This window comes from Gallus gallus, chromosome 3, assembly GCF_016699485.2.
Source record: "Gallus gallus isolate bGalGal1 chromosome 3, bGalGal1.mat.broiler.GRCg7b, whole genome shotgun sequence".
In the NCBI taxonomy this organism is placed as follows: Eukaryota; Metazoa; Chordata; class Aves; order Galliformes; family Phasianidae; genus Gallus; species Gallus gallus.
In genome coordinates, this window is record NC_052534.1 from 47,625,909 (window position 1) to 47,651,386 (window position 25,478).

General features: G+C 41.8%; 1 protein-coding gene across 2 annotated transcripts in view; it reads left to right on the forward strand.

Annotated features, from left to right (window-relative positions):
- Window positions 1-24,186, forward strand: part of UST (uronyl 2-sulfotransferase) — a 158,334-nt gene extending 134,148 nt beyond the window's left edge. Inside the window, exons 8-10 of one of the 2 annotated variants that reach the window (XM_015284277.4) lie at window positions 16,107-16,386; window positions 22,417-22,476; window positions 22,979-24,186. In XM_015284277.4, coding sequence (XP_015139763.3) covers window positions 16,107-16,386; window positions 22,417-22,476; window positions 22,979-22,985 — 347 coding nt within the window. In that variant the 3' untranslated portion in view covers window positions 22,986-24,186. Of the gene's footprint in view, window positions 1-16,106; window positions 19,231-22,416; window positions 22,477-22,978 lie in introns of those variants that run through there. The other variant, XM_025148904.3, reaches the window with a different exon arrangement.
- The last annotated feature ends 1,292 nt before the right edge of the window (window positions 24,187-25,478 follow it).

The following is a 25,478-nucleotide window of genomic DNA, read 5'->3' on the forward strand; positions in this document are numbered from 1 at the left end:
GCAGTCCAGGGAGTCTGACCTCAGCACTCGGGGCTGCAGTCCACTCATCTGCTAGGTCCTGGTTTGCCTTCACATCTTCAGAAAAGTGCACAGATTGTCAGATGGCTGGGTGTTGTATTTTTTCTTCTGGATAGGGAAGCAGTCTCCTACAGATTGCCCTAGCCACTAGACAGCAGCATTTTTAGGGCAAAGAAATCTTTAAGTGAAGGGAGATCAAGCCATTTGATGTACTCAATTCATGGCGCCATCTTTCCAGATGGTAGAAAATGGTGATTTAGGGCAGATAAGCTGAATTCTGGCTAAGTCTTAGGAGCAAATGATGGGAAGACATCCACATTTGAGGTGTAGCAGAGCAGGGAGCTCATACAGCTGTAGTTCTGATCTGCCTTTAATTGTAGATATTTCAGGAGCATCTGCTCTGATTTATCAGTCCATTTTCAGGCCCATGTTCAGGGTAGGCAAAAGATGTTCAGGATGACAAAGAAGCCTAAGAAAGGCAGTTTTCTGTAGTTTTCATTTTCCAGATAGACTTACCAGGGAAAGAAAGAAACTGTTGAGATGGGCTCTGGTTTTCTAGCAGCAAGCAGCAGCTGTTTTGGTAGCAGTAGCAGCAGCTCATATAACAAATGTTTCATGATGAATGCAAACAAAAGCCAGCCCTGAAATTCCAGCTCCACTATGTACACATAAAATATAAAACCAGTTCAAAATAACATAACTACTCAACTTAAGGGATTTTTTTTCCCCCTCTAAATAAAATCCATATGAACATTAGTGTTTGGTCTGCTTGGTTCTCCAGGGCTCACCCAGAAAACAATTTTATCATATGGGCTGAGGGCAAAATGCGAGCATAAAAACAGACCAATAAGAAAATATTTGTAAAAGAAGTGCACGTGCAAAGAGGTGTGTGGTTTGGGGGGAGGATTTGAAAATACCAAACGTGCTTACTCAAATGAAATTACTGCTGATGTTTGTGAGTTGGCTGAATTCGCTTGCCTCCAAAGTTGGTCTTGGAGGAATTCTTCGTACACCTCCATGCAATTTGGTTTCTGAAGATGACTTGTGGTTTCAAAGGCATCTTCATGTCAGAAGAGTGTTTTGCCCTCTAGCATGAATGTCTTTCCAGGCAGCTAGTGGGAGTATTTCTGGGGAATGCAAGTTGCTGCTGAGTGCATACTCAGGGGAAATGAGGGTACTGAAGAGAAAGAGAAGAATAATAATTGAAGACTCAGGAGAAATAGAAAAGCTATCCAGGGGGCAGTACCTTAAATAGTCATCTTCCTCCAATTTCTCTATTACAACAAGTAAACCCAAGCATTTATCCATCCTTCCCAGCTTCACTGCTTGATGAATGTCTGGAGCAGCATCTGTTGTCTGTCCGTGTGTGTGCTCCTGCTCAGTTCTCAGGCCCTAAAATATTCCCTTTTCACAATCAGTTTGCTTTCCCTATGACTTTCTGTGATTTCTTCATTCTAGCTTCCCTGTTACTATTGCATTAACTTAGCTCTGTGTATCTGCCATGAGAAGAAACTTCATGTCCTGCCAGGTCAGTGATAAAATAATATATCCTGATCCTATGCCTTCTGTGGTATGATTCCATCTAACACCTTTTGTGTAGTGAGAATATTGAGTAGGTAATTATAGTGGTCTGTCCTATTCCGTAGCTTTTCTCTTAATTGAGTTCTAAAGGGTATATGAATCTGTTGTATTACTGTGTAGTGTATCACTGTACTATGAGTACATATGCACCTCTAAATCATTGTGAGTATTGCGTCTTTGGTGCTACAGAACATGCAAATGCTGGGCTTAGAACTAAGAACGCGTACTTGACTTGGTCTTTTCTGCTCCTGCTTTTTGATTTGTTTGATTCATTTACAAACAGTCCGCTACATTACTGAATGTCTTGCTTGTCACAGAAGGAAGGGGAGACAAGGAGAGGGATAACAAGCACTACTGAACCTAGCAAAAAAGAACAGAGGAAGGTTATTTGTTTGTTTCTGTCCATGAAGAAATGATAGGCTGTTGGGAACACAGTGCATTACGAGGAAAATGTCACTGAGACTGATTTAAAGATAATTTTAAAAGCCACAAAAACAGTGGCCTTTTCCCTGTTGTTAGAAGCTAGAATTCAGTTTTCACACAAGCAGTGGTAAAACTTCTTTTCAATCACTTATTTAAATATTTGCCTTCTACTTCCTTTTTATCTCCTTCACTTTTATTACACTCTTTAATTTAGCATCCTACTTATTACTTTTTATTTCTGATCTTTTTTCTCCCTCTCTTACAAACTTCTCTGTCCTCCTCACAATTACAGATCAGATCACTTTTCAATACATAGTGAATATCAGCTGATGTCAGAAGCGGTTCAAGAATCTTAGTAATAAGATTACTGCTTGAATAAAGTATTGGTCACTGACAATATGTCATTGCTTTTGTGGTATTCGTAGAGCCACGCTTAGACATTTAGACTCGTTTGCAGTACAGGATTGATATTTCTCTATAAAACTCATATTGGTTTTCCGTAGACATTCAGGTGAATTTTACCAGACTGCTGGGTATTCCTGTCCTTCCTTCAGTAAGTATGGTTACCTCCCAGTGGCTTTTCTAACCCATTGTAAAGTTAATGCCTATTTTTGCAGCTTTTGTATTAAATTGATTAGTTATTTTCAGCTTATTTTTTTATCAATAAAGAGAAATGATGACTTTTTTTTTAGGATGAGAGGCCTTGCTCTTTCACCACCTCCATAGAATACTAAAGAGGATAGCTCAGCTGTAGGTAGACATCTGACTTTGGCCAGATGGAGCTCACTTTCAGGGCTTGCAAATAACCATGTAGACGTTTCCCAGCTTTCCATTGATGTCACTGTCTCAGAGCTGTGTGGATTCCCACAGCACATGTTGCATTGTGAAGGGATAGCAGAGGTTCAGTAGACAAGAGGTAGGAATATTTCTCACTTGTGCTGTACGGTAGTGTAAAGTTGAGTGCAGATGGATGTTGTCAAGGTACTTGCATTTAGTAGTGTTTCTAGAAGCAAGGAAGAAATATGTGTATAAAAACAGTGTATGTCATGCCTTATTAGTGTTCTTCTTGCCTATCCAATAGATCCATACATCACCGAGTATTATTTTGAGCTTTTGGAGGATGGGGGAGATTGTCTGGGTGGATTTTGGTGTTATTTCTGTTTTGCCTTTTTACAGCACTTTGGTAGTATTTTTAACTGGAGTGTTTCCAACAACAAAGTCTATGTCCTGGTTCCCGATGTGGCAAACAAATGCAGTAGAAACCCAGGATTTCTTTACCAAGAGCCAAGCAGGTGAATGAAGATCTATTCTAGTAAAGTATTGAGAATTCCCTGCATGGAGACAAAAGCAGCTGCTAGAGGAGAGCTGCCTGGAGAGAATGAAACGCAGAAAACGGGAAACCTGAGGAAGGAGTTTGGGCAGTAAAACTGTGAAGGGATTGTGAAGAGGGCATGGCAGGACAGGCCAACTGGAGCAGGAGGTGATGATCAAACAAGCTGCTCAGATATTTGGCAGTGAGGTAATTTCACCAGCTGCCTGCCCTGTGTGTTTGTCATGGTGTTTTTTTTTTTTCGTAAAGCCACATGTCAGGTGTGTCTTTGGTCTTGAGTTCACAACTCAGGTTTCACTGCTTGAGAAGACATCAATTTGTTTTTCTGCACTGAATCCTAGTTCATAGGGACTATTGTTTGTCCAGTTTCACCATAAAAGTATCAGGCAGTAGTGATTAGCATTCCCATTCTGAATTTAGTCCAGTCAGATGTAGTGGTAAGTTCTGAGTGCCTGTGGTGCCAGTTAAATATCATGAAGGACAGAATGTAAGATGGAAATCCAGGATGCCGAAGAACACTTTGAAGAGGCCATGGTCTTCCCTGTTTTGAGGTACTTAGTTTAGCCCACGATTCTGTGTGTTAAACAAATTGATTTTCTTTACAAATCAGGTGAGATGCTCAATGCTAGAGAACATACAATCTTTTTAAGTGCAGTGAAACAGATTTCTCTTGTTCAGATTATTTTGTTTATTTAAAAATGGCAGATTGATCTTTCCAGTCAGCATGGTGAAAAAGGGTAAAATGAGTGCTGTTTGTGTTCAAGTGCTTGATAAAAAGACATTATCCTGAATAGGATCGTGATGTACATGTATATACATCCTGTTGTACTAAGAACAGCTTCTGTGGGACTGCAAACCCCTTTATAGTCAATCATTTCAAGCTCCCATATGCTGAAAATAATGGGTACAAATTGCAACTTGTACAACTTCACCAGTTTGGTGCAGCTATGCCAGTGCAAGTGGCTGACAGCAGAAAGCCTTCGTCTTCTTGAACATTTGCAAACAGCTTACCAAAATGTCATCTAGAATTTTTAATAACAGAACAGCAATGAGACTGAAAAGCATATTTTTCTATATATTGAATTTCAGTATTTGCTTGGCACTGCCTTCTGCTGCTTGTGGAATATGGCTTGTGGTCCCCTGGTAGGTTCCAGCGCTTTTTGCAGTTGCAGAATACATTATTTAGCCTATTTTAAGGACAGACTCAACAGTTAGCGAAAAGTTCTGCTTTGAACTGATGAAAGTTATTTTCCTTGGTGCATTTTTTTGCAAGCTTCTTGTAGAGATCAGTGGCTTGAGTTCTTGCTTAATTCAACTGTTCAATTCACGGGCTGTTTTCTGTTATCCTTCCAAACCACATCTTGGTGTACATCCCACTTGTTCAACAGATTTTATTTTAACAGAAATGAAAATGTAGACCCTAGACACTTGGTATCTCATGCACAGAAAGGGAAGAACTCTTTACAGATTGTGTGTGCACATGTGAGCAATTCTATGAAGAAAGGACACTTGATGCGTTCATACATTTTATTGGCAATTGGAAATGCCAGCCAAACGTTTTGGTTTCAAAGTAGTGGCAGAACTTACACAGATTGCCATTAAAATCAAAGGAAGAATCTAGTACAGTTTTCATAAGTCAGAGCAGTCAGACTGCATAATTGAGGACAAAAGAAGTACAACAAAAGTGTTTTGATAAACAGATGTTGGACACTTTAAAGCATTGAAACTCAGTGTAATTTTTCCCATGATATATAAATAGTCTTTTCACTTCCTTCAGCCTCGTGGTTTTTCATTTCCCGCTGTTACTCAGAGCAAATGAAACAAAAAATGTAGCTATGTTTATGAGGACTCTATATTTGCTCATTTAAGGGGTTTTCATTTCTTCAATAAATGCACTTTACGAAATTAAATGCTCTAGGAATCTGCCAGAAATGCTGTCAACCACCGTGGCAAGCAGATGGAGGAAATGTCGACTGAACGTGGTGTACCTGGGCTATCATGTTTGTTCAGAGACTGATGGCCATATCCACTGGCCATACCAGTGAGGAATATATTTTTAAGAGAGCTCAGAGTCACAATTTCATATCCCCAAGACATATAGGAGAACTTGGCCTCCATTTAGATGCTGAACTGGAGAGTTTAAAAGTGTTCTGGGACCCACATACTCAATGGTTATACACGCATTCGTGTCCAAATGAGTGCTGTGCCTATGTCAAAGTGTGGGCCTTATGGCCCTCTTGGCATGTGTAAGTGCACGTGCACAGCCAATGCGGTAGGTGCCCCTTCCATATAAACTTACTCCAAGTCTCCTGGAGACAAATTTTTGGGGTTTGGACAGACCATGACAAGACTCTCATCATTTTTCATTGTTTTGGTTGCCATGGAAACCATGGGTCTCAGATATCTTTTTAAGCTTGTTTTCCATAGAACTTCATTGAAATAGAAAGAATATAGTGCATTCTGTTCTGTTTGCAGATTTTAAAAAGATGATCCTTTGTGGTTTCGGGGTTTTCTTGGTCTGTTTGGCATGAGTGAAATCTAGGCATTTATTCTTCTATTAAGTGTAACAAATTGAATAGAATTTCATCGATTCAGAATCTAGTAAGGAAGAGAATTTTTATTAGTTTTTAGGAAAAAAAAAACAAAAGATCTGTATTTTTGAGGATTAGCTGTTGAAAATTGCCATGAAGTGTTGATTTTTTTAATTTTAAAATTTTACCTTAATTTTATTTAATCTTTTTTTTTTTTTTCTGTGTTACTTTACTAGGTAAGTTAAATTTATTTGTAGATAATACTCTTTTCTTTTAGGATTAGCCCATGAAGTTGAAGAAATCTCTTGTGTTGAACTGCTTTTGTTTTTAAAGTAAAGGAAATATTCTCAGTCTGTGCTTTGGGACAAGCAATGGCTCAGTTCTATGGTATAGGCACAGAGGTTATCATTTACTTCTGACTCTTAACTCCTTCAAACTTCTTAAAATATTTATATAATGTTTTGTTGCTTTTTTTTTTTTTTAACCACAAATTCCTGCATTTTCATTAATTATTTGTTGCTCTGGTCCCATCCTCTTGAAAAGAATATAATAGAACTAGAAAAGATACACAGCAGGAGCTAAAGATGGTCAGAGATGCGATGAATGGAGATTGCAGAGATGCAATGCAGGAAAAGAAATTTAATAAAGTGGGATCTCTGATTTTGGAAGAGACAATCAAAGGGAGGATATGCTATGTAGAAACAAAAAATGAACTGTGCAGAGAGATTGAATGCTGAATTTCTCAGGGAGAATCAATTTTGAAAGATTTTAAATAGACACAAAAGGTTGAATTATTCTGGTTGTTATCTTTTTAGCCAACAAATAGCATCACCTTCAGAGATTGGTGACTTAACCTCCCTGGACAGCCTGTTCCAGCTCCTGACCATTCCTGCAGAGAAGAAATTTTTCATAATATCCAACCTGAACTTCCCCTGTGGGAACTTGATGCCGTTCCCTCTAGTTCTATCACTGGCTATGTGGGAGAAGACGCCAACCCCCACCTTGCCACAACCACAGGTAGTTGTAGAGAGCTATAAACTCTCCCCTGAGCCTCCTCTTCTGCAAACTAAATAATCCCAGCTCCCTCAGCTGCTCCTCATGAGAGTTGTGCTCCAGGCCCCTCACCAGCTTTGTTGCCCTTCTCTGCACACGCTCCACGGCCCCGATGTCTTTCTTGTAGTAATGGGCCCAAAACTGAACATAGTACTCAAGATGTGGCCTCACCAGAGCTGAGTACAGGGAGACGATTGCCTCCATTCTCCTGCTGGCAGCACTATTTCTGATATAAACCAGGATGTCATTGGCCTTCTTGGTCACCTGGGCATGCTGCTGGCTCATATTCAGCCAAGCCTCAACCAGCACCCCCAGGTCCATCTCTTCCACACAGTCTTCCTGCCGCTCTACTCCAAGTCTGTAGCATTGCCTGGGATTGCTGTCCAAAGTGCAGGACCTGGCACTTGGTCTTATTAAATTTCATCCTATTGGCCTCAGCCCAGCGATCCAGCCTGTCCTGATCCTTCTGTAGGGCCTTCCCATCCCCAGGCAGATCAACATTTCCTCCCAACTTGGTGTCATCTGCTAACTTACTGGGATTGCACTCAGTTCCCTCATCCAGATAGTCAGTGAAGATGTTAAACAGGACGGGCTCCAATACCAACCCCTGGGGAAAAACACGAGTGTCCAGTCACCAGCTGATTTCAATTCCATTCACTGCCACTCTCTGGGCCCAGCCCTCCAGCCAGTTCTTTATGCAACAAGGACAGTATCTGTCCTAGCCGCAGACTGCCAGCTTCTCCAGGAGAATACTGTGGGAGACAGTGTCGAAGACTTTGCTGAAGTCTAGGTAGGCTACATCAGCATCCTTTCCCGTATATATCAGGCGGGTCACTCAATCGTAGAAGGATGGTCGGTCAAGCAGGACTTGCCTTTCATGAACCCATGCCGGTTGGGCATGATAGGCCTTGGTTGTCCCCACACATGCCTCGTAATCTCACTCAAGATGATCTGTGAAATCCAGTAGGACCTTGGGTCGGTGTAAATTCCTCCAATAGCTAGATGCTCAATTTGTTCATCTCTGAGACTCTTTAAGATTTGCTGGGTGCACAGAAATTTCTGCTGTCTTTGTGAGGATGCTTGCCCTTCATGTGAGTGTGGACAAGCATAGAGGGAGAGTGGTTTGCTTTGAGGCTTCTTCAAAAGAAGAGAGATGCATTGTTGTTTCTGGTTTGTAATAACTTCAGGGGACACAAAGACCTCAGTAGCATCATAGCTTTAGCCCTGCTGAAACATTTCACTTTGCCTTCTAGTCTGAGAGGTAGGGAGTGAAGACATTCCCTCCTTGGGAAGGCATGGAGTGAGAACTGCATTAGCCACACTAGGAGATTACTCTTCTCTCTCAGGACCTTCAGTTAATATAATTCCCCTTATTTTCAGCTTTTTCTCTTGCTGAAACCAGTCTGCCTGTGTTAAACAACGGACCCTTTTCCTCGGTTTTGGCCAGAGGAGGAAGCTTTTGTCCCGATACCCTGGCAGCTGGCCAAGGCAGGCGGGCTGTGGGCCAGGAGGGGGGTGAACTTGAAAGGAACAGTGTGTTGTTTCTGCTCTTGTAGCATTCTTCTTTTTTCACTAGTGCTTCAGCCCCTGGCTGCCTGCGGTTGCTCATTATACACAAAAGAACCTAAAGGGAAAAGAGAATTTTCTCTTGACCTTCTTTAGCTTTTAATAATAAGATGTAAAGCAGTTTCAGGGCTTTGAGTTTTCTGTGTGGAGACATAGGAGAAAATCCTACAGCCAGTAACTTTCTCACATGGGACAAGAGAACTGATACCTTCTTTTTTTTTTCTGTATTTTAATAGCCATTTTCATTACGGTAACATATCTCTTCCTGCCCTATTATACCACATAAGTACAGGCTTTACCTTGGTAATGCTCAAATTTTATTACTGGGCGCATTACTTTTGTTTTGGTTACTATGTGTATTTTTGTTCTATTTTTTCACTTTAGTAATTATTCTCATACAAAGCAATAAACAGTAATATTTATGAACAAGGCAGATGGGAAGGGGCAGCGCTTAAAATTAATTTTTATGATCATGTACTCAAACTTCTATTTTAACCTAGTGTTCTTTCACACTCCTTCAGGGCTTTATATTGAAGGGTGGTGACCACTGGGCTTTGAAGAGCCAGTGACTGGAATTGGTAGTAATTGAGGTATTAAAACATCTTCCTAAAATGATATTCACTTAGGCATCTCAGGGGGCCTGACAAAAAGGTTTTCACAAGTGGCTGGGAAGCTGAGACATACAAGACTGTAATGTGCAGCTGTGAAAGACTTAAATGAACCATTGGATCATTTAGCTTGACTTCTTGTTTGATACTGGCCACACAGTTTCTCCTACTTCTGCACAGAGATCAGTAACTTGAGTTGGTTAAGTCAGTTGGATCTGATGTAAAACATCCAGTGATAGCAAATCAACCAATTTTTTCTTTCATTTTGTTCTAGTGATTAATCACCTTCTCCGCTAAAACCATGGCTTCAGCTACCAACTCGACAGTATCTGTCATTTTCTTACCATTCAAGTATGTGGGTGCTGTAAACAAGTCACTTCTCAATCTGTTATTTGGTGAACAGCTGAACAGAGCTGACCAAATGTATCTTCTTTCTCTAAAGTGTTCCTTCCAACCCTGATATTCATTCTGAGGCTTTTCTCATATCCTGTCTGATTTAGGATGTGGTTACAAAGCTGAATGCTATACGCCAGGGTTGCACTCATCAATACTATATATGGAAATAAAGACACTTCCACGTCACTCGATCCCATGTAGACATTGTAAACTTGCACTGCATGCCTCTTCTACAGCTTCTCTTTTGCAAACACAAATCACAGGTAGCACTCTGCGGTGACTCGAAGCACAAAGATGAGATGTCTGCTTGAGGTTCTTAAATCCCAGGCTATATTCCTGTTTGCAGATTTTCTGCACAGCATATCTGTGGTGTAGCTTTTCCTGCTCAAGAGCACAGCTCAGGTTTGTCACTGCAACTTTCTCTTCCTTCTGAGAAAAAAAAGAAAAAGAAAAAAAACAAAAAGAGGAATAATAGTAGTATCTGCCTAACTTACTATGCATCTCAGTTCACAAGTGATCTTTAAGAATCTATTTTTAAATTGTGGTTTTGTCAGATGGTCAGATTGACTGGATCCATTCAGTAATACTTATACAGCTATAAAAGATACATTAGAAATTTCGTATGAACTGCAAACCTAGCAGTTCTCTCAGCAACTTGAACTAGAGAATCCTGGCATTTCCTCTGCAGATGACTTTGGTTTTGGCACCTCCAACTCTGTCTCATTCAGCTCACAAGTTGCTAAACAGCAGTAAAAGTACCTGACCACATTCTCATACCAATGGGTTTAATTTTCAGCTTTTTTTTTTCTTTTCTAAGGTTAGCTTATCTTAACTGGGAATGCAACGCATAAATTGCAGCAAGTAAAAGGAGTCTCTTAGAAGATCCTGTTGAGATTTGTTATCTGATCACGTGTGAGATACAGCACGTTTCCTGGCTTGAGCAGCACCAGAGGCAGTGCACTATACTGGAGAGTTAGCTGAGCTGTCCCATGCAGCTGGAAATCTACATTGTTGCATCCACAGCTTTGAACTAGTGGAGACAAAAGCACAATACTGTGAGAAGTTTCCAAGAGGAAAGTTGGAAACTGCTTGATAAATACTTCCTGGCTGGAGAAGAGACCTCAGAGAGTGGTAGCTGTTTAAAAAGTATGGAGAGAGATATATATTTGTGTTTCTGAATGTGCTGTAAGGCAAGTGTTTCGTAATAGTGAAATAATGCCTTTAAAAGCTTAAGTAGTATTTCAGAGTACTGTTGAATATGGATCACTGTTACATTGCCCAGCTCACAGCCAGGCCAGTGCAGTATTTACCTCTGCAGCGTGATCTCAATACATGTTACTTGCATACTGCAGGAAGACGTTTCTTTTGTTATTTTCAGCCTTACTGATCCAAAGTATTCTTTACATTTGTTGCTTATGTTTTCTTTTCCCCTTTCCCTTCCCCTTTTCTTGTTATCATTTGGTGCCACACCTCCTTCCATTTACATCCATCAGCATTTGTAGTTGAGTATGTACCTTTCAGAACGCCTCTGTGAGCTGTTCCTGGGTAGTCTTTTTTTGGCTTCCCTCCATTTTCTCCTCTAGGTTATCATGCTGTGAGCTCCCTATGGTTTGTCTACGTTAATGTTAAGAATGAAATTATATTAGGTTAAGAGTGATGTTATTCTTCCCTCTGGTTTCCTTATTCAGTGAAGTGGTAACAAAGTAGAAAGCAAATTGCTGTAACTGTCTCCTCTAGTTCAGACTCTGTCATTGACAGCCATGATTTTGCAGTGTCTGCACTAATTATAGCCTGGTGTATTTGCTCCCAAGATCCCTGTTTGATAAGCAGGACATCAGTTTTGCCTAGAACTGTAGGTCTCTGAAGTTCTGGATGTTCTTGCTACCAGATATCTCTCTTTTCAAAGGCACCTATCCATATCTGACAATTAAGAGATGTGCATGAGATTTCCTTCCAACTCTGTGGAGTTAAGAGTTGTCTTCTGTTATCACGGAAACAGAGTAATTTAAGATATAAAGGCTAAAACAAAGCAAGCATTACTTGTGAGCCTAGCATGACTGTCCTCAATACACAAACAAACAGTTAATCTTGATCTAAACGTTAAATCGTATACCTTATTTTGTTAATGAGAATAACTGAGAAGAAGAAAGTTAATTTCTATTTCCAGTCCCCATTGCATAAAAGCAATGAGAAGGTTAATAAGTAGGAGCAAGAGTATTTCAGACAGAGCTAGTAGATGCTGTGGGTGAAGTCACCACTTACTTTTTCATGGGCTTTGTTTTTCAGTACATGTCATCTCAGCCAGTGACTACAAGAACCCCTGGTGCTGAGCAGTGCAACCCAGCCATGGTGTGCAGCCTGGCTGCTCTGCCCATCCCTGGCCCTCTTGGAAGGGCAGCCTGCAAGTGGGAAAGCATCATTTCCCCTGCTCCCCCAAAAACATCCTTTCCCTGACATCCTTCAGGAGCCCAGCTGAAAAGTTCAAGTTTGAGAAACCAGTGAACCGGGCCTGAAATTTGTTTGCTGAGCTATGGTTAAATAATTTGAGGGGATATAATTTCTAGCACAGCCATCAGAGTCCCATTTTAGTGCCTCGCTGATCCCTTGAGTGGCATGTCAAGCAGAGGTCCGTACATCACGTCTAACCACAGCGACGTACCTTTCCTTCCATTGACAACCGTGGAGCAATAGGTATGCGCCACAGCTCAACAGAGTGCGACTGAGATGTGGGGCCTCCCTGCCAGGCTGCAGGAAATGAGCTTACTCTATCTTTGACAGCCATCATGTTCGCACGGCCCTCAGGCAGCAGGGCTTTGGGCAGGGCTTTCCACACTTGGCTTTGGGTGGGCGAGCACTACTGCACTCACCCACAGCTCAGGAGCACCTCTGTATCATGCTATGGGAGAAGGCATAGCTCAGAAACTCTCTTTTGAGGTCATCTTCAGGATCGTTTTGTCTAAATATGGCAATCCAAGGTTTTTCAAGCCACAAAATATATTTAAAAAAATCCTCCTTTTCCTATGGCTTGGATTTCTGCAGTGAATAACACAGAATTGTGAATTCAAGGGAAAAAAAAAGTGAGAGTGAAGAAAGCAGTAAATGTTCATCACCTGGCAACCCAGAAGAATTGAATTTTCTTTATCCATATCTGCATATCAGTTTAGTCTTCGCCGTGTTAATCCAAGGCTTGAGCGGGCTGTACCGGGAGGCTCAGTTACTGTGTGGTGAATTCTTTTTAGTAATTCAAAAGAATGCCAAAAAACCCCACAGTTCCAAAAAAATAGCCCTATGAAGTAAATGGTGTTGTTTGCTGCCCTCCATATGGTTAGCGATCTCAAAGGTCATAAAGTGGGGTTCTTTGGTGGGACAGCTCGGTTTATGTAGCATATGCAGATTGTTGTTTTGGCTTTAAGCCAGATCTGCATAATTTTTCCATCATGCTTACACGATGAGGAGAGGTGTTAAGGCAATTTCAAGGGGCAGTTCTGTGATTTCATTCATATTTATATTAGGGAACATTTCAAGAGCATTTAAGATTAGAAACCAATCTAAAAGTGTAAAAAAAAAAAAACCAAAAAAACCCTGAAGTTGGCTTGTTTGATCAAAATGCTGAGCCTGAGGCCAGGCACAGTGCCTTCTGACAAGCACTGTTTTGCAGCACTGCAGTTGCTGATAGTTACACTGAGAGGCAAACCGAAAGAAGCAAAAAAATGTACGTTGCTCCCGTAGCCTTTCAGAGTGTGTGTGTTCCTGTATGTCTAGATATATGCACATGTGTACATGCATATAGTAAAGAATCATTGCATACATCTGGGGATCCTCTGTTTCATACCTACTGCATTTGCAAAGCCCAGGCAGATTCAGCCCATGAGTGCACCAAGCTGCTTGCTTGTTCTGCCCTGGCAGTGCCAGGCTCAAGGGTGGCACGGAGCACCTGGCTGGAGCTGCCTGGCACAGCACCAGAAAACCACCCCGTGGTTAGTCCTGCCCATGCCAGTCACCCCCCAGGAAAACAGCTCAGCGTCTTTCACCTTGTCATCGTTGGCAGCACTCCTGAGCCAAACACAAGTGCCTCTCTCTGCTGGAGGGAGCAGCCACCAAAGGGAGCTGGGGCCTTCAGAAGTGGCTTTTCCCAGTTAGAGTCCTGGAGGGACCGTATAAATAAAGAGCTTTTTCCAGCGATGTAAAAGGAGTTTTCTGTAACAGAAATAACCTCTGTAAAATAAAAATGCAGTTGGCAAGCGGTGTGAAGGCTTAGACTTAATAAATGAAATATTTAGTAGTGTATATTTGCTGCTGAGTTTATAAAGAAAACCAGACTGCAAAGCTGGTGGAAGCTGCCAACCAGGCATCAGAATGAGGAATTTCTTGAAATGCTGCATCATCATAAGATGGCTCTGGCCTTCTCACCCGAGGACAATCTCAGCACAGCAATCCTTCCTCAAGCATATTTGTCTAATACCCATCGACAACAACTTGAACAACTAATTAAGAATTTTAGAAAGTCAGACTTTTTTTGGTCTTTTTCAATCTATGGGTATAGGCAGTGTAGAAGAGAATAAGCTCTTGAGGGGACCCAAGTATTTTCAAAAATAAACCATTTCACCCCATTCACTAACTACAAGTGAGGCTTTATATGTTCATGTCAAGTATTTCAAGAGTTTTCCTTTTTACTTCTCTTTTTTTTACCTGGGCAGCATATTGAAGATCACCTCTTAAGTCATTCTTAAATTTAATTTTTGTCAATTTTAATAATTTCACTCTTTTCTAACTAAAACTGTACAAACTGATGATCTGTGAACTATCTGTAAATATACAGCATATATCAACGTTACTAGTGTAATTAAAGAACAAAGATTTATATATACTACGTTGTCTAATTATCTTGGTATATGAGTAGGGACAGAGATCTCCATATTAAAAACAAGGAAGTTTGGTGTAAAAGCACCATTTAATTACAGAACAGCATGTTTTATTCGTTACAAACTAATGAAAACCATTCTGCCTTTAGAGAGTAAATTAAAAATACAAATGCAAAATAAAATGAGTGTTTAAATCATTTTTTTTGTGACTTACAACAGCATTAAGTTTGGTAAGTTAGTCAACTGTTCTCTTTTTCTATCATATCCTTCCAGCATCACAAATCACCCTGCTGTAATTGGTAAGTGAAAATGAGAGAAAAAATACCTCTTTCGGATGCAACATTTTTCTTCTGCACCAGATGTGTTCACACAATAAAACCAAATGAAAAGCAGAATGTCCAGCCCAGCAGCACTTGCTGTCTTCTGTAGTATTATTAAATGAACAGCTTTCCCTTGTTTTTCTTTCGTTTTTCTCTACTCTGAAGTAGGAAAATGTGTGCCCCTTGTCTGAAAAGTAGAATGCGTTTATAGGTGTAGACGCCCTAAGCTGTATGAGCATTAATCTTATAAAATGGAGAGAAAGAGTTTCTTGTTCGCAAAACTGTTCTCTACCTTCTCATTGTACTTTTCTTGTGTAACCTGTACTTTCTGTCTGGAGATCATTGGCACTGTGTTCGCTAGGTGGACATCTTGTACTGCCTGTTGAGTGAATAGTTCTGCCTTTAGTTAAAAGCAAGAATTGCTCAACAACAGCTAAAACCTCGGTGTGTTAGCAACGCTTTTTTAATCACAAATCCAAAAACATAGCACCATATCAGCTCCTCTAAAGAAAATAAACTCTATCCCGGCCAAAACCAGTACACGGTGGACCTGGTGCACGTGGCAGCCTGAGGTTGGGCATGGTAAGCTGAGTCTGACCTACGGGTGTGTTTTGTTGACACTTCTGTTGTTGCTGAAATGGTGGTAGCTACTGATGTATTTTCTTTCCTCTTTTCTGTACCACTCGACATGGCAGAGTCCAGTCTGAAAAATGAGATGTTCTTTATAGTCTGCTTTCTTGTTTTTTATTTGCAGTGCTTAGTAGACAAATCCTCTTGAGTTCCTCCAATGTTCAGAACTTTTTCCTCCAATGTTCATAACTTGTGAGGAGCAGCTGAAGTCCCTTTGTCTGTCTGGCCCAGAGCAGAGGAGCTGAGGGGAGGCTTCATGGCAGCCTGCAGCTCTTTGTGAGGGGAGTGGAGGGGCAGCACTGGGCTCTGCTCTCTTTGACAGCAACAGGACCCAAGGGAACGGCATGGAGCTGTGTCAGGGGAGGGGCAGCTGAGAGTTAGGGACAAGTTTTGCACCAGAGGGTGGTGGGCATGGAACGGGCTGCCCAGGGCAGTGGGCATGCTCCCAAGTGCTGGAGTTAAAGGAGTGTTTGGACACTGCTCTCAGACATAGTTGATTTTGGGTGGTCCTATGTGGAATCCACGATCCTTGCAGGTCCCTTCCAATGCAGGATATTCAGTGATTCTCTGATTCTGTGTGCAATTCCAAATGCTATGTGTGAACTAGCCATATTTAAACATCTAAGCCCAACTTCAAATCAATAAAAATATTTACTTTACGAAGGAGGTGGATTGAGGTCATTTGTACTAGTAATGCAGTACGGCCATGCCTTAATGTTAACCAAGGAAAAAAGTTTACGTGTGGTCTCATTAATCAGTACCTGCCATGTTGCTTATTTTCTTTACAGAACATAGGAAACTTGGCAATCTGACTGTAACAGTGAAAAAGACCGTCCCCTCTCCAGAAGCAATACAGATCCTCTACCAACGTATGAGATACGAATACGAGTTTTATTACTATGTCAAAGAACAGTTCCACCTCCTAAAGCGCAAGTTTGGACTGAAGTCTCGTATCAGGAAGCCACGTCCCAGACCTGAGTTCTTCATTCCTTCTCCCCTGGAAACAGAGGAACCAATAGACGATGAGGAAGAAGATGACGAAAAGTGGCTAGAGGATATCTATAAAAGGTGATGGATGGAAGAGCTATCCTTTCTCTTCTGGTGACCCCTCAAGCTTTCTTAAGATTGTTTAATTATTATGAAAAGTAATTCTTTAAGAAACTGAGTTAATGCGCAGCAGCATTTAAAACAGAACGAAACACAATGTTCCCACGTGTTGGGGCAATGGGGAGATACCTGGTTTTGTAGGTTTGATGTTACTATACTGTGTTGGCTCCGTAGATTTCTTGCTGTAGGGTAATTCAAGAGAGAATTATCTGTTGTCTATCACAAAATAACTTTTGGAGTATACCACAGTCCTCTGGCCATCTGCAAAACATGAAATATGTCACGCAGTATTGCAAAGTGGATTTTACAGATTCTCATCTCTCTCTTTCTCCAGAAACAAGTTGTCATTGCATAATACTGTGGCATTAACCACCAGAAATGAGAAGGCAGTAAGCCATTTTGGGAAGAGTGCCTCTCTGCCCCGAGAGCACTGGTATTCATTCCAGTGATGCAGTCAGAGCTTTTGCCGTGTGTTCACATAGGATAACAGACTCAAAGTTTGGTTAGATAATGGCTCCTGAATTTCTCAGTGTGGGAGGAGTGAGTCTACTATTCTGGCAAATTAATGTGAGTGGACATAAGGCAAGTTACAGAAGCTAGATATTTTTGGTAAGCCCTTCTAATTCATACAGTAAAAAAAGTTACCAAGTCAGTGAATGGCAAGAATGGATGAATAATTTGAAGAGTTGGACAGGTGATGTAAACTGGAGTTTTATTTCTTGCAGCGATGTACAATTCTATTAGACCCTGAAGGAAAAGATGCAGTACATGGTTTTTATGTTCAGGAAGAGTATTTGTAGATTTTTTTTTTCATTATGGACCAGAAATCCAAAGACATATAGAAAAAAAAGTCACTCAGTGAAAAAAACTTAAGAGATGGAGCTCTGATTCAGTATAAGCGTTATTTCTGTGGTCACAGAATTTAATCATTCTTGTATGAAGCAGAGCACAGCTGCCCCTACAGGCATCTGCTTTTGGTATGGCTAGAAATGAAATTAATAGTAAGGATACACACAACCTCTCTAGTTGAAATACTTCAGAATTATAAAACAAAGAAGAAGCTTTGTAAAATTGTCAGCTCAGTGATGCATTGTTGCGAGATGCACTTTGAAAGTCTGCCCATGTTGGTCCGTGCAACTAGTACTATCAGACTGTAGGAAGTGGAGCAGTGGAGGCTGAGATCAGAAATGGGAGTAGCTCCCACGTGCAGTGTCTTCAAGATAGGTGTCCTGAGGCTCCTGGTGATGTGCAGCTCAGTGACTGCTCAGCATCTGACTGGGCTGGTAGCACACAGTCGACATGAATGGACAGAACCCAGTAGTGCTAGGGTTTTTCAATGAGGCCTTAGGCTTTTATGCATGCTTTTGCTCAGAGGAAGCTAACCCATAGAAGATAATAGCAATAAGCTCCTGTTCCAGAGCACAGGAAAGCCGCTCCTTGCCAGGATAAGTCCCATTCAGTCACACTTCAGGAGTAACACTGCTGTGTCTAACTCACTCGTGTCTTCTCAAACATCTGCTGGGCAATTTCGGCTTCCTATTCTACAGCTGCTCTACCGCGGTGTGATTTCTGTCTGCAAGGTCACCCTTCGGTGTGAACTAAGAGGCAAAAGTTATCTTGTGATGGATGAGGCAATATAAACTCAGGCTAAGCTCAGATGTGTTTTTTCAAGAGTTTCCTATGCCACAATCCTGCTGAGAGCCAATACCAATTACGACCTGTTTCCATCACCAGTACGTCTTTACTGTACCTACATACAGAGAATGAAAATAAAGAAGTGTAATCATGTTAAGAAAAGGTGTTTATTTACAGAAAATGCTACATAGAAAACTCTATTCTCATTAACGTCCCAAGTTGGTGGTAGAAATACGCTACCATAAGGGAGTACATTAAAGAAAGCTGAAAGTGGCGTGGATAACAACTAACCTATTAGCTAAAATATGAATCTGCTGCATTGTATATTTTAAGTGGTTTCTATGAAATTACATTGAAAGAGTAATGATTAGTTTACACACTGTGGAATTGTTATATTTTGGAAAGAAAATTAATATTCTCACCTCTCAGAAGTTCCATTTGACACTTTTTGCCAACGCTGTAACAGAATAATCAGTCACTTAACACATTCCTGCAAGTTCACTGCCGCTTACTGTTAAGTCTATTTTTATCTGTTTATTTAATGGCATCTTCAGCCATCACTACTTATAACCTAAATACAAAAACTGTTAAACAATTTACTTGCTAGGTTTTAATGTTGTTGTATTTTTCATAACAATTAACCTGGCCTCTCCTCCTTGAATGGTACTTCATGAATTTATCTGGCACACAGCATCTAAGATTCCTGATCCTACAGCTTACTTGTCTGTCATTAAATACATTTTACGTAATTGTTAAAAGGTACGTGTGAAGCTGGTTAATCTTTGACTTATTTATTGAAACTTTTCGACACATTCCAAATTTTAAGTTGCTCAGGAAGAAGTTGATTTAAAAGATTATATTTTGATCTGATTAATGTTTCTTATTCGAAGAAAAACATTGTTTTTAATGCTTTAGCCCACAACAGCTTTGTAGGAAGTACCATGCATGTACTTGTAAATCTTTGTTGGGGGAAAAAGGTGGGTGCTTGACATTTATGAAAATAAGAAAATATATGTGTACTTCAGCTTAGCTATAAATGAAAGCAAGTATGTTTTGGGATGAAATATTCCTTAACTTATTCACTACCATCTCCTGAAATATAAATAAGCCATATGATTCTATTTTTCAGTCCAGCAATGGTTAAAAATAAAACTTGTGCATTTCTTCTTAGCTCCATAGTCTGCTTGCTTGCAGTAGTTTCCTTGCCTGGGTGTACAGCTGTGGGGACGTGTGGAATGGCGCCTGATGGAACAGGACTTTATACAGCGTAGTTTATTATCTAAAGGTTGGACTCTAACAGTGAGGTTGGGGCTGGTTGTTCCTGGGTTCTTTTCTATGTCCCAGACTGTTCGGAGGTGTGAGATTGAAAGCGAAATTATTTTGCTCACCTGAGATATATGCAGTAAGTTCCCCAAAATGCCTTGTGTCATCTGCTTTATGGCTGCTAAGTAAGAAACTCTTATGTAGAAAGGAAACAGCTTGGTCCCCATCCAGCATCATACTTGACGTGGAATTTGATGGCCAGGCTGAAAAACTCCAAAAGTCCTAAGCAATGCTATAATGTGAGTGAATATCAGCCCTCTCACTCTAAAGAGAGGATCAAACATTATTAAAAAGCAGCATTCTGGAAATAATATATTTTAGTTTTAAGTTTCAATTACAGTGACAAATAGTGCATTTTTTTTTTTTCCTGTTTAGTTTACTTCTCTTCCACATATATTGTTCCGATGGTGTATGGCAAAATCAGAGTATATAGAATGTTCTCTATTTATATGTAGAGAGGTACCTCAGCAGAACTCAACATACGTGAAATTGCAAATATATTTGAGGTATTTCCATTTGTAAATGAGTCTTTACCACTGTGCATTTCTGATGGATTTTTTGAATGTCGTAAAATGCAATGGTACATATTATCATCAAGACACAAAATTACAGATTTTAAACATTGGAGACCAGAACTGTGGATATTAGCCTTTGAATTCTCATCCTTTCCATATTTGATGCAATAAATAAAAATATTTAATATAAAGGTACATTTTTTGACTAACAAAGGAAACTACACTGCATGCCAACTTGGATGCTCTTTATCAAACTGAAAAGCATGGTCTGCCAAAGAGTAGAACTCTCCATCTTATTAAAAAAATAAAGCTATGTAATTCACAGCTAAGGGTAATGGTGCTCTGATCTTTCCCTCCATTTTAAGAAAGGGAACATCTGTGACATTAGACCATTGCCTAAAACAACAGCAGAAACATTTTTGAGAGCTAGAAGACTGTAATACAATACCACAGCATTCTTTCTCTTTTATTTTTAAGGAATCGGCTTTTGTTGCAAAGATTTGAGCAAACATACAAAACCTTGTCAATCTATCTGTTTGCATGAGCCAAGACCAGAAGTAGAACTGAGTGCTACATAGTTCTTATCAGCAGACTTGAATGGAAAATGTCTTACGAGGCTCAGAAGTGCCTGCTTACCACTGGCAGCATTGCTGGGACCACTTGTGCTGTTACACCACAGCATCTCTGGGGAGTGTTTGCAGAATCAGGCTCTGCCGTGGTGCACAGAAATATGGTGCGAAGTGTGCAGGAAGACAGTTCAGTGAGAAAGAGCCACTGGGGAAAAAAATACAAAGTGCTAGAAGTAGGTGGAAGGAATCGTATTTTGGTGGTCAAAAGCTGCATCTCAGTTCCTCAGCCAGCATAAACTAGCTGTTAGTGTCTCTCTTGCAACCAAAATATTCTCATCATTTTTCATCATTTTGTCCAGAAATTACACTGCAGCATGAAGTGAACGTCAAAGATAAGTGAAAAGCTTTTGGAAATAGGTGTGTGCTGTGGAAGCACGAGCGTGCCATAGCGGTTTGTGTCGTGGCAGTGGTGTGTGGGACTGCACATGTCAGGAGCCTGGAGCGGGTTGGGAATGGGGGAGATTTTCTGCAAATAAGTATTTGGCCTTTCAGACACCATTAAATGGTAAGGTTTGACCAATGGTATATTTAGATGTGGATTTTGAGTATAAACATGTGGATTTCCTTTTCTGAGTGCATAAAGGAGGAATGCAAGTCTGCTTTTGCATTTAACTGATTGTAGTCAAAGTGAGCTGTCATCTATGGGTAAGTAATAACACCAGTGTCAGCCAGGCATGGTAGGAGTGTGTTTTATTCAGACTTTCACCATCCTTCAGTTGCTATCCAATGGGCACCCAATGGGCAGAAAGGAGAATAGCAAAGAAACCTGATCGACTGTGGGAGAATCAGTGCTGTGAAAAGCAAAGATCAGCAGTAGATGGAGGCAATGCTGTTTAGAGATAAGAGTAGCAGTCTGAATGCTAGGATGATATAGAGCATCCAGCTGAAGTGTCACACAGAATGCTCACTCTCCTTACATAGAATGGCCTGGTTTGAAAAGGACCACAATGATCATCGAGTTTCAACCCCCCTGCTGTGTGCAGGGTTGCCAACCACTAGAGCAGGCTGCCCAGAGCCACATCCAGCCTGGCCTTGAATACCTCCAGCAGTGGGGCATCCACAACCTCCCTGGGTAGATATCTTGGGCTATCTGGAAAACCTGTTACAAAAACTTATGTTTTGTATTCAGATAGCATTCTTCTGTTTTTTCTATTCATTTCCAGATTGCTACCTTATCAAAAAAGCTTGTCAGAGTATGAGCACATAACCTATACCTGTATCTGATGGGCAGGAACCAATCTCATACAAAGATTTCATCCTTCAGCAAAACTCTCCAGGCTACTAGTAAGCTGAGTGTAATGGGTGTGCATCAGTGAAGTGGTGCTTCAAAGGAAAGCATTACTGCACTTTTCAAATGCCGGGACAGTACAGAAGACTGTAGATAACATCAGGGCTTGTGGGAGTGCTGTCAGATAGCAAAGGCCAGTGGCATCTCCCAGTTTTGATCTCACGATTGTCTCCAGTTCAAGTGCAGGAAAGATGCAGAGGCAGTTACAGTCTGTGCCAGATGCAAAAGTCCAGAGCATGGCTTCCCATGGCACATGGGGATTTCTCCATTAGGAGCCTCCTGTCTAGCTTGTGTGGTGAAAATGAGGGAAGGGAGATCAACTATATGGTTGTTGGTCTCTTCACTTATTCCCAAAAGAAGAAAAGATCCGTAAGATCACACTGGAGAGATTTGCTGGAGAAGTGACAATGAGGCACCTATGCATCCATGAAGAGCTGCAAGCCTTTCTTGTTTTACATTCACCATTTGTTTTGTGTTTGAACAAACGATATATCTTGTTGGTATATTTCCCAAAGAGTGTTTATGTAAGGTATTTCTGCATGAACCACATGGTCTGAGCACCTTGGAAAATGATTAACATCTTTATCCTTTTGATCCACAGTGGAGGTAAAGAAGTGCTGTTATCCCCATTTCATACGTTGGGAATGGATACAGCCAGTGGGTAAGTGATATTCCCAACATTGCACAGGAAGGTTGTGAAGAAAACATCAATGATAATTTAGTCAAGTGTCTTAGCCCTTGAAACTTCTTTTTGTCAACATCAGTCCTGGATTTCAGAAGGCAAAACAAGTACCATGGAATTTTTTAGTTTACTTATCTTTTCCCTAAAATTTGCAAAATTCTTAGTTAATAACCTAAATATGAAAGACTTTTCAGCTGTTAGGCAAATGTTTATGTCCTTTTGGGACAATGGTTATTTCTAATCTTACATATTTGATTACACGATAGATAGCTGCAGAAATGGCATGGCTGTATGTTAGCTTTATGTTTGGGAAAGGTGATCCTGTGGTGATAAGAAGAGATACGAGGACGGACAGGTGGATGAAGTCACATCTGGTGGAGTTAGTCATTTGTAAGGATATGGTCAGTTCTTCTCCTGAAAAGTCATCAAATCTGTTTGCGTATGTAGTCTAAATTATTTTTTTTCCTTCTGTTTCCAACAGTGCTTAGAAGCCCAGAAGATGAAGCGATGCCTTTCCATTCAGCCACCAACACCAGCATGGAGTGAGACAACAGGCCCCGCTCCGCTCCCCACGCTGCTGGCTTGGTGTGGGGCACTGCAGGCCCAGCAACCTCCAGGCAGGGTGCAGGCCACGTGCCTCCCTGCTGACAGGCCTGGCACTTGTCCCTTGTCTCGCCCAGCCTTGCTGCCTTGCCTCGGTAGTGCACTCTGTGGATGTTTTCCCTGTGTCTTCTGGGAGCACCTTCAGGATGAGTGAACAAACACGGATGTAATCCCTGCTCCTCTGCAGAGCGCTTTGTGGAGCCATGCTCTGACCTGTGGTACTGGGGCAAAGATGCTGAGGTGGAGCCCGCTCTGCAGGTGTCACCTTGACTCTGCTCCAGATCCGGTTTCTGCACTGAGTACTGGAGCCAGCCATGGCCTGCTTCTGTAGAAATGTCTGAGGCTTAGCCATGTCAAGTCTGTCCCTTCTGGCTTGGGGCAGGAGGCTGAAATGTGCTGGCAGGTGAGAGCACCAGGGTGCAAACAGGTCTCAGCAGCAACAGCCCTCAGATGAGAGCACAGACTGGTGTCAGCAGCAGCCCTGGAGGCTGGCGTCTGGGGAGAGTGAGACTGGAGCTACTTCCTCAGTTGTAGCTCTCTGGTGGGCATTTCTGCCAAATCTCCTTTGGACAACTTTCCACTGGAACTGTCAGCACTTGCTGGGGGAAAAACCTTTCTTCCTGCACTTTTTGGGGTGAAAAGCTGGCAAGCGAGGCCCAGCAGCACCTCTATTTTAGGGAGGCCTGGGCACTGGGGAAGAGCGAGGCAGCATGGGGCCTGCTGCTTGGGGCTGAGCTCCAGGCTGCCCCTCACGCAGGGCTGTGCTTATGGAGGACAGCACGTCTCCTCGAGCATGAAACCGAGCTCCTCACAATGGGGTCTCTTGTCCAGAAACTCCGTTGTGAAAGCTGCCTGAATTCTCCACATAGCTGAAGCTTCCCAGCAGGTTTTGCCCCCAAGAGCATGATGTGGCCCATCGATGCTGGCTGGAAACCGGGCTTCCGAGCGGCTCCACAATCCCACCCTTGTCAGTCACGCCACTTTGGTCTGTGCATGGGGCTCTTTGTGATAAATCTCGCTGGAATTTGGAGACTGTTCAGCAAATTTGACCTCTGCTTTGTTTTATAAATATCACAGTGTCAAGCAGCATCGTGCATGCCTTATCACTCAAAAACTGAGAAAAGGAGATGGAATTATGATGTAGTCAGCTCTGATTTTCCAAAACAATGTCTTTTGAGTCAAAGGAAAAGTTTTGGGCTTCTCAGAGAGGGAAGCAAATGTCCTCTCTGCCTGGGGGAAGGGGACTCTTCTGTAGTCTGCTCTGACCCCACACACGCATGTACCGTCATAACCCCAAAGGAACCTAAGGTGTTTTTGTGTGATGGCAGCCGGCTCCTGTGAGGAAGATGGTGTGAGAACTGCCCCATTTCTCTGTTCTCACTACAGGAAGGAGAACAGAGGCAGCAGCAAAACCTTGTCCAAGACCAGCACTGATCAAAGCTAAGAACTTCTAACTGCTTTGCAAAACAGGCAGAAAAGTGTAAAGGAAAACCTACCAGATAATCCAGAAAGTCTAGGGTGAGGGTGAACAGGGAAAATGCATCTAGCTGCCGGTCAGCATTTTTTTGGGAGAGCTGCATCCTTTGCTAAGGTGAACAAGGTCAGGCCCCTTCCCTAAAAAAAAGTGCATGTGGTCCTGTGGTGTCCCCTCCCCAGACTGTGGTGTGGGTAAGTTGCAGTGTTGGTCATAGCAATGTCCCTGGTGCGGACAAGCACGCAGAGGCTGCCTCAGGAGCCCCGCACAGCTGGCAGCCCCGCCGGCTGCTGAGACGCTGTGTGGCCTGGCCTAATTGCTTAAAGCTTTCCTCTCCCTCACTGCGAGTGCTGGAGCAGAATATTTATCTATTCTGCAAAACTTTATGGGAATTGGTGCCGTTTTGTAGAATTCCTGAATAACCCGGATCACAATAGCTGTGGCAGAGCCAGGCTTTGTGGGCTCAGATGTTTGTGATGGTTGTCTTATTCACATGCGGCCTGCGAAGCCAGGGCCGCTTTGATTCAAAGAGAGCAGAGAGCTTGCCCCTCTACCCCCACCAGCCCCAGCAGCACGTGTCCTGCACCCGCTGTGCCCCAGGCTTCCGCCTCCCTTTCCCAGCACCTGAAAGGAGCCAAAAGATGCCTTGTTGTGTGGAGGGATCAGCACAGGCTAATCTATAGGAGCCCTGTGCTGAGGACCAGTCTGCTTGCTTTGGTGTCTGGAGTGTTGCCAGCACTTCCTTTCTCCCACCCCTCCAGTTCATTGTAGATGAAACAGCCTCCTACAAAAAAACAAAGCAAACAACAACAACAGCAACAAAAAAGCAAACAGCAAGCCTAACAAGACCAAAGCATCCATTATTTTTCCAAAAGGTGTTAGTCCAGTGAGTCAAAAAGTATTG